Here is a 9,441-nt window from a genome sequence, read left to right on the forward strand (position 1 = left end):
ACATTTGGGATACTAGGGAGAAGGCGAGGGTTAATCTGGGGTTGGTATGTTGCAAAGACCAGAAGTTTACTGGAGGCAGCCAAGTAGTTTATTGTGAGGACACAGTGGAAGCTCACAGGTGCCTGAGAACACAGACACCTTGGCTTTCCTGGCCTTGGGGCCAAGAGCCAGGACCAGGGCTGCTCTATCTGTGAGCTGGTCAGAGTCCTTGGCTTCTGAAACACTTTCTAATGCATGATAGCAACTACTCATGTGTGACCCCTCCTATGAGGCAGGCATTGTTTTAGGTGCTCCGTGGTATTAACTCATTTAATCCTCTCCCAAACTTACGGGAATGCCGTCGGTCCTATCATTCTGCTTTTATATCCGCGACTGAGGCACAAAAACATTTTAGTCCAGGCTAGTGGGCAAGACCCCCACGTACCCACCGTGTCGAGTGCCGAGAAGGAAACTGCCCGGGCGAACCAGGCCTGAGCTTGCCCAGGGAGTGAGGCAAGGCTGCCCTGAGGGGCAATGTGGAAACAGAGATTTGGTTACAGGGACAAAGCAGGAGCAGTGTGGGAGGGCTGGACAAGGGCAAAGGCCCTGGAGGCAGGAGAGAGAATCAGCTGAGGAGCAGCAAGGAGGCCAGGGAGACTAGAGTCAGAGGCTGAAGAGATGAGGCAGAGAACAGGGCCGGAGGGCTTCGAGGGCCAGGCAGAGCCTGTGGGGTCAGAAGATGGGAGCATGCTGTCTATATCCGGTCGCTTGTGAGGACACAGTTAATACTGACACATGACAGGATGGAAGATGAAGACCATCCCACACAAATGCAGGTATCTGGCTACTCTACCGGAAAAGAATTTGGTTTCCTGTAATCCCAGCACTTTGGGAGACCAAGGCGGGCAGATCACTTAGGAGTTGGTGACCAGCCTGGCCAACACAGCGAAACCCCATCTCTACTAAAAATACAAAAAAATTAGTCAGCATGGTGGCGCACACCTGTAATCTCAGCTGCTCAGGAGACTGGGCCAAGAGAATTGCTTGAATCCAAAAAGTGGAGGTTGCAGTGAGATGAGATCGTGCCACTGACTCCAGTGACAGAGGGAGACTCAGTTTCAAAAAAAAAAAAAAAAAAAAAAAAAAAAAATACAAAAATTAGCTGGGCGTAGTGGCGCACGCCTGTAGTCCCAGCTACTCTGGAGGCTGAGGCAGGAGAATTGCTTGAACTGGGGAGGTGGAGGTTGCAGTGAGCCGAGATCACGCCACTACACTCCAGCCTGCGCAACAGAGTGAGACTCTGTCTCAAAAAAAAAAAAGGAAAAAAGAAAATCCCTGTTTTGGGGTTTTGTCCATTTTCTTTTGTTTTCATTGCTTCAGGTAAGAGAGTAAATCCGGTCCCAATCACACCATCTAGGTTAGAAGCAAAAATTAATTTTCTTTTTCTTTTTCTTTTTGAGACAGTGTCTCGGTGTCACCCAGGCTGGAGTACAATGGCACACTCTCAGCTCTCAGCTCACCACAACCTACGCCTCCCAGGTTCAAGCTGTTCTGCCTCAGCTTCCCAAGTAGCTGGGAGCACAGGCACGCAGCACTACGCCTGGCTAATTTTTGTNAAAAAAAAAAAAAAAAAAAAAAAAAAATTTAGTCTCTATTCTAAAGCCAGTGGGAAGTCTCTGATTTTGAGCCAGGTGATCTGCTTAGACTTTTACAAAAAAAACTTTTTTTCTTTTGAGCTCCTATTGCACTCCTATTGAGGCTGGAGTGCAATGGCGTGATCTCAGCTCACTGAAACCTCAGCCTCTTGGTTCAAGTAATTCTGTTTCAGCCTCCCGAGTAGCTAGGATTACAGGTGTGCGCCACCATGCTCAGCTAATTTTGCATTTTTAGTAGAGACAGGTTTCTCCATGTTGCTCAGGCTGGTCTTGAACTCCTGATCTCAGGTGATCCGCCTGCCTTGGCCTCCCAAAGTGCTGGGATTACAGGTGTGAGCCACGGTGCCCAGCTGAAAAAAAATTAAGGTATCATACACATAAAGTGCACAAATATTTAAAGTACAGTTTGATGAATTTATGCACATTTACAGACCACATTACAAGATGTGTCTGATGAAGATACAGAATGTTCCCGGCCCTCCAGAGGGCTCCCCTTGTACCCCCTTCCAGTTCATATCCCAAAGGCAACCAGTGCTCTGACCTCTAACACCAGATTATTTTCATCTGCTTTTAAGAAATTAAGGTGTTATATACACATACACCGTGACATGCACTGATCTTAAGACAGTTTGAAGAATGTTTACTTATGTCTACTCCCGTGTAAGTCCTACCCAAATCCAGGCATAGAACATTACCAGCAGCCTAGAAGGTTCCTCACCCTGTTCCAGTCAACAACTCCCGCACAGGCAGCCACTCCTTATTTTTTGAGACGGAGTCTCGTTCTGTCGCCCAGGCCTGGAGAGCAGTGTCGCGATCTTGACTCACTGCAACCTCCGCCTCCTGGGTTCAAGCGATTCTCCTGCCTCAGCCTCCCGAGTAGCTGGGACTACAGGCGCCCGCCACTACACTCGGCTACTTTTTGTATTTCAGTGGAGACGGGGTTTTACCACGTCAGGCAGTCCGCACGCCTCGGCCTCCCAAAGTGCTGGGATTACAGGCGGCCACCGCGCCCGGCCCTCTCCTCTCATGTTTAGCTGCAGAGACTAGCTTTGCTTCAGGCTCCCTCTGCCTCCTGCCTAAAACGTCTACCTGCCCCTTCATCGGCTCCACCGGGAGAGCCCCGCTTCCCCTGCACCCGTGCGCCCCCAAAGCTCTCAGCCACCCCCACAGCCACGGTGACCTTCCGCAAGCTCCAGGAACAGCCCCTCCTCTCCTGACGCCACGGGTTTGTAGCGGTGCGGAGGCATCCCCAGCCACCCAAATTAACCCACAAATCTCAGTTAATGCGGCGACTCGCTAGGCAAACCCAGCCTGGAGACAAACATCCGGCCGCTTCCTACCAAACCGTCACCCCCAGGCTTTGGTCTGCAGGGAGGGCTGGACGCTGGAAACTAAAACCCTCTGCAAGCCGTGACGAATCCGCCGGGCACGGGGACGCTGGCCCCCCCTCGGCGGCCGCCCCACACGCCCGGGCCCTGGCCGGTCGCCCCACACCGTCTGGGCGTCCGTCTCTCGTCGGGAAGGTCAGGGGTAGGGACCGAGTCTTCCAGGCCAGCTTGGAGCCGGGACAAGCCGTTTTAAAAAGCCCGCACCCCGCTGAGGCCATCAGAGCTGCGCCTGCCGGGCGGCCCTCGACGCCCACCTCGGACGGGCGGACCCAAAGCCCCGCAGGCAGCAAGGCCCGTGGGGTCTGTGGGACGGGCTTCGACAGCCTGGGACCGCGCTCTGCCTCTCCGGGCCTTCGGGTCGTCTTCGGCCCCCGGACCCGCGGGGTGTACGCGCACACGCCCCGCCCCCTCCCTCCCATCCGGGGCGCGCTCTGCGCACGCGCGGTCCCCGCAATCTCGACGGAGCACTCGCCCCGCCCCGCCCCGCGCCCCGGGCCCGGCCCTGCCTTCCCAGCATCCCGGCTCCCTACGGCAAGCGGCGAGGCCCGAGCCCGCCGGGATCTGGGAGCCGGGAGCGGGGCGGGGCGGCGCGCTGAGGTCAGCGCGGCGGCGGCCGGCACCGCCGTGGTTGGCTGCACCCATACTGGCCGCGCCCTGGTTGGCTGCGGGCCGCGGGGCTGGGCCGCCGGGTCGGGGCTGGGGTCGGGTCTCGGGCGCCGGCCGGGCTTGCGCAGCGCTCAGCTCCTCGCCGCTCCTGGTCTGCGGCGGCGGCGGGGAGGGCGCGGCCGCGGGCGGGGCTGAGGGCGGCGGGCGGCGGGGGCGCGGCGAGGCGGGGGCCGCCCGGGCGGGGAGGGCGGCGGCGCCGAGGGGAGGAGAGCGGCCCATGGACCCGCGGGGCCCGGCGCCCCAGACTCTGCGCCGCCGAGACGGAGCCCAAGATGTCGGCCTAGGCCGGGGCGCGACGACGCGGACGGGGAGACGAGGAGGCACCGTAGCTGCCGGGACTCGCGGCCGCCGGGCCCCCGAGGGCGCGCCCTGACGGACTGGCCGAGCGGGCGGCGAGAGGCCGGCGCGTCGGGAGCGGGCCGCGCGGCACCATGTCGGCCAAGGTGCGGCTCAAGAAGCTGGAGCAGCTGCTCCTGGACGGGCCCTGGCGCAACGAGAGCGCTCTGAGCGTGGAGACGCTGCTGGACGTGCTCGTCTGCCTGTACACCGAGTGCAGCCACTCGGCCCTGCGCCGCGACAAGTACGTGGCCGAGTTCCTGGAGTGGGGTAAGTGCGCGCCGGCAGGGCCGGACCCGCGACCCCACGACCCCCGCGCCCCCCCTCGCCCGCCCTTCCCCGCCCGGGCCGACCCTGCACTCGGCCGGTAGGCTTCGCCTCCTCTCACCCCGGCAGCCCTCCCAGGCCCGCTGCCCATCCCTCTCCAGCCGCTCCGTGCGCCCTCGTTCCTCTGCTCGCTCTTCATCCCTCTTTGCCCTCCCGGGTCTCGACATCCGCGTTCGGTCGTCCCGCCCCCTCATCCTGCCCCTCGGAGCCACATCCTTCGTTCACACTCCCACCCCCTCCCCCCCGCCGGGCCCTCGCCCTGGCCGCGTCCTAGATCCACCCTCTGAGTCTGGATATCATTTCCTGCAGCACTCCCTGGGATATCCGCCCCCGCCCCCGCACCTCGCCTTTGGGGTCCAGAGGCAGAGTGGAGTTCGTCTCTTTCCTCACCCCACGCTCCTCTAGGTTGTGGGAGCAGCTGGGTGTGCTTTCCGGGTCTGCCTTGCCCACTGCCCCGTGGGACCCCCTTGCATCCCCAGGGAGCCCAACTCTAACGGCCGCCTAGGCGACAGCCTGCCTCCATCCCCTTGTTGGCCAGAGCCTGAACACCCCCGTTGCTGTAACACCTTCAAGGGAATTTTAAGGTTAAAGTTTTATTTTAAATAAACCATGTAAGAGGACTTTTTTTTTTTAATTCCAATTCTGCCAGACGTTTGTCATACTTGGAGGGGTAGTTGGAGCTGTCATCGAAAAACTTTCTCATCTGATTTTTGCATGCCTTTTCTAGTTCGTTTGGGATCTGCAATGTTTTAATCATTAGTTAGTTTTTATAGGACAAATATTTGATGAAACCATTTAACGATAATTAGGATCCTAAAGACAGGTGAAAGTGTAGAGTGCCACTCTTATACTTCATCTCGCGAACAGGGGTGTCCTGTTAACACCCTCAGACTGTCTCACCTAAAACCACAGAGTAGGAGGGGGAAATGCGTATGTGCGGGCCAGACCTATGAAAACCTTATCCTTGGGTCATGTGCGTCACTGGGCTACGACTGTTCAGTTCGAACCAGTGATTTCTAATCTTTGGGTCTGATAAAGCTGATGTTTACATGAAGAAACAGATGAAAGGGTTCCAGAGTGAGGCATCCTACTCTGCCAGATTGGCAACTGGAATTTGGAATTTTGTTTACAAATTAAAACTTAAGTTGCAGTATTCTTTGGAGGGTATCTGTTGGGTTGCTCTGTAGTGAAATGTTACACGGTATCTTGTGAGAGCAGCAGTAGAAAGAGGCCCTGAGATCCAGGACAGCCTGTGTTGCTTTATTTCCGTGGGAGCCACCATTCTTGGTTGCTTACGGTATCAGTAAATTAAGAGTGCTTGCTTTCTGTCGCCCTTTATCGGTGACATGATTTCCAACTGAATAGTTAATTGACTTCACCATTGCTTTGAAAGTCAGGTGTTTGGTGCATGTTAAAAACTGAATATTCTGTTTACCGTTCCTTTCTTTTTTTCTTTTTCATTTTTTCTGAGGTGGAGTCTTGTTCTGTCGCCCAGACTGGAGAGCGGTGGTGCAATCTTGGCTCACTGCAAACGCCTCCTCCCAGGTTCAAATAATTCTGCCTCAGCCTCCTCCCAAGTAGTTGGGACTACAGGCATGCACCACCATGCCCGGCTAATTTCTGTAATTTTAGTAGGTACAAGGTTTCACCACGTTGGGCAGGCTGGTCTCCCAACTCTTGACCTCAGGTGATTCATCTGCCTCGGCCTCCCAAAGTGCTGGTTTTATAGGTGTGAGCCACTGCACCAGGCCTGTTTACCATTCCTTTCTGATCACTCAGTCTTCAAACCCACACAGTTCCACTGTCAGGTTCAAGTTGGTGCACCACCTGTGAGTGTGACTGGGAGGAGGAAGCAGAGGGAAAGCTGGTTTTGCTGGGAAGGTGTGGTCCCATTGGCCTGGGACCTAGGAGGAGATTAGTCTGAGGGCTGGGGCCCTGAGGGCCATTATGCAGCCACCTCTCTCCACCAGGCATTACTGGTGGGCTTCCCTGGAGGAAGCTCTTCTCAGCATGTGTGGAGGTTATATTTTATGAGATCTGACCTTCTAAATCTAAACAGGAACTGTATGCTGTAACACAGATGTATCTTCAAAGTTGTATTCTGGCTCTTTGGAAATTGTGATTACAAATAAACTACAGTATTCTCTTAACTCAGTTTGCACAAAAGTATACATTTTCAATTATAGTTAAAAGCGGACTTAAAAGGTGGTGTTTTAATGAAATATCAATATATTTTACAAGTATTTGAACTCATGTTAACATGTACATCATTGTAATTCTGAAGTGGTGTATTTCTAGTTGATACGTGTGCAGTCACTATTTAATGTTGCTTGGAATTGTCTAGTTGTTTTCGATTGGAAAGCACAGAATAGTCTTTTTAAACAAAACTTGGCCAGGCGCGGTGGCTCACACCTGTAATCCCAGCACTTTGGGAGGCCAAGGTGGGCAGATCACCTGAGGTCGGGAGTTTGAGACCAACCTGACCAACATGGGGAAACCCCGTCTCTACTAAAAATACAAAATTAGCCAGGTGTGGTGGTGCATGCCTGTAATCCCAGCTACTTGGGAGGCTGAGGCGGGAGAATTCGCTTGAATCTGGGAGGCAGAGGTTGCAGTGAGCCGAGATTGCACCATTGCACTCTAGCTTGGGCAATAAGAGCAAAACTCTGTCTCAAAATAATAATAACAATAATAATAATAAAAACAACGTGATAGAGCATTATTAGGTACTCTGACTTCCAAGTGGAATTACTTCTGCTGAGGAAACACATGCAGGCTGTCAGTCAGTGGACTATTCAGCTTTTGGATTCACCACTCAGTGACATTGAAACCTCTATGATCTGTTGATTCCTGTCATGTGGAAAGCCTTTCCCCACTTCCCAAATCCTGCCAGATATCTAGTGACAATTATGGAGAATTCTCGAAACTTAAGGAAGAAAAGTAGCTGATGTAGCCCAGATTTGGAGACTTAATGGGAAATATTTGAGGAAATTTGGAAAGTATAGGTAGTAAACTTTTTATGTTTCAGAGGAAGGTTATGGCCTGGTGCTGTGGCTCATGCTTGTAATCCCAGCACTTTGGGAGGCCGAGGCGGGTGGATCACGAGGTCAAGAGATCGAGACCATCCTGGTCAACATGGTGAAACCCCGTCTCTACTAAAAATACAAAGCACGTACACTTCTTTAAGCTGTTTTTGAAAGTATCTTGATACCATTTGAAACAGAGCATATGAAACACTTTACAATTTCCGTAAATAAATATTAACAAATATGGACAACCCAAAGAGGTGAATTTGTTGTTGTTCATCTTTGTTACATACAAATACTGTCTCGTGTTAAATGCTTTTCCCACAGCTTATTTATAACAGCTAGTGTTGCATTTGGATGGAGCTGTTGTTCAAAATCCTAGCCTCTGGGCATCAGACAGGTCACAGTGGTCCTCTGGCCACTGTGTGGTCTGCAGACCAGGAGGGAGGCCTAGGGCTTGGTGCTGGTGTGGACACGCCTCACATAGGTGGAACTTGGGTTTCCAGTTCCCAGTCAGGGGCATCTTCTCTCACAATGTGCTTCCTCCTACTGAATAGAATTAATCCTCCTAGTTTTCTGGTTGATATCTCATTTGTGGCTTTTCTTACCATGAGTGTGACAGTACCTTCTCAGGGTCCTCCTTCATGGATGCAAATGCCCATAGCTGTTAGTGTGGGGATGGCCAGCCCGAGGTGTCAGTGGGATGACAGCACCAAATTTACTAAGTAAGGCTTACCTGACACAGTGCTGAACATCTCGTAATAAAAAGTGCTGGGCTTACAGGCGAGAGCCACTGTGCTCGGCTCAAATACATTTTATCTTAATGGTTTCTCTGAATAGAATGTTTGCCTAACATGGGAACACTTTTTTAAAATAAAAGATTTAAGAAATAGGTCTTTTGAATAAGATCTGAATTATATTCTGCAGAATCTGAAACTGCAAAGGAAAAAAAAGATGTGAATTATAGGGAAATGTTGGGATTGCATGATAAAAATTAGATGAACATAATTCAAATAATATAGATTTTATGGTATCTATTTGATATTGACTATCATAGCATGAGATAGGACAGTTGAAACCATTAAACGTTAACAACCCAGCCCTACCTTTTCTATCTTAAAACCTCAGGCTGGGCACGATGGCTGTAATCCCAGCACTTTGAGAAGGCAAGGTAGGCAGATCACCTGAGGTCAGGAATTTGAGACCAGCCTGGCCAACATGATGAAACCCGGTCTCTACTAAAAATACGAAAATTAGCCAGATGTGGTGACAGGCGCCTGTAATCCCAGCTTCTCGGGAGGCAGAGGCAGGAGAATCTCGTGAACCCGGGAGGCAGAGGTGCAGTGAGTGGAGATGGTGAACAAGACCCTGTCTCCAAAAAAACCAAAAAAACCTCGTTTTTCCATGACAGTTGGGCTTTAATGTGAACAGCAGTTGTGTATCTTAAATCTAACTTTAAAGAAATAAAATTGGATTTTTAAGAAATAGTTCTCACTTCAGGATACTACTGTGTGAAGTACCTGAAAAAATTTAAAACGTGCAGTGAATTGCCCTTCAAGCAAAACACTTGACTGCACATAAGTTAAAGAGCTCACAATACTGCAGGGTTGACAGATAGCTCCTCTCCTTGCCTCTGCCCTGCCTCTTGTCGCCAAGCCAGGTGCCCTTAGAAATCTGTTTGTGCTGACATCAGTGATGCTGGATAAACAGGCAGGCACACAGGACTGTTAATTCCAAACTATATTAAATACAGCGAAACTACATGCTTTTCTCCGAAAGGAGACAGAAAGCTTTTTTTTTTTTTTTCCTGGAAGAAACTAGAAATAATGTTACCATGTAATCTTATCCCAAACACGTAACATAATACCCATTAGTCCTTGGCCACCTTTGTTTTATTCTTCCTTTCTCCGAGTGTTATGGGATGACAGTATGTTATGGTTACCTCAAATTTGTGTGAGAAGCTCACAGAAAGGCTTTCATTAATAAGAATGGATAAGAGGAAATACACTCCCCGTAAATCTAAAATCCGAAGTGTTTTGGCAATGTGAACTGTGTAGTAATCCC

The 9,441-nt window shown here is 51.4% G+C and overlaps 1 protein-coding gene across 6 annotated transcripts in view; it reads left to right on the plus strand.

Annotated features, from left to right (window-relative positions):
- Positions 1-3,809: 3,809 nt before the first annotated feature.
- Positions 3,810-9,441, plus strand: part of CDC42BPB (CDC42 binding protein kinase beta) — a 115,228-nt gene continuing 109,596 nt past the window's right edge. For 5 of the 6 annotated variants that reach the window (XM_017528034.1, XM_017528038.2, XM_017528036.2 and 2 more), the window contains exon 1: positions 3,810-4,294. In XM_017528034.1, the coding sequence (XP_017383523.1) occupies positions 4,120-4,294 (175 nt within the window). In that variant the 5' untranslated portion in view covers positions 3,810-4,119. The remainder of the gene's footprint in view (positions 4,295-9,441) is intronic. The other variant, XM_017528037.1, reaches the window with a different exon arrangement.

This window comes from Cebus imitator, unplaced genomic scaffold (assembly GCF_001604975.1).
Source record: "Cebus imitator isolate Cc_AM_T3 unplaced genomic scaffold, Cebus_imitator-1.0 Scaffold52, whole genome shotgun sequence".
Classification (NCBI taxonomy): domain Eukaryota; kingdom Metazoa; phylum Chordata; class Mammalia; order Primates; family Cebidae; genus Cebus; species Cebus imitator.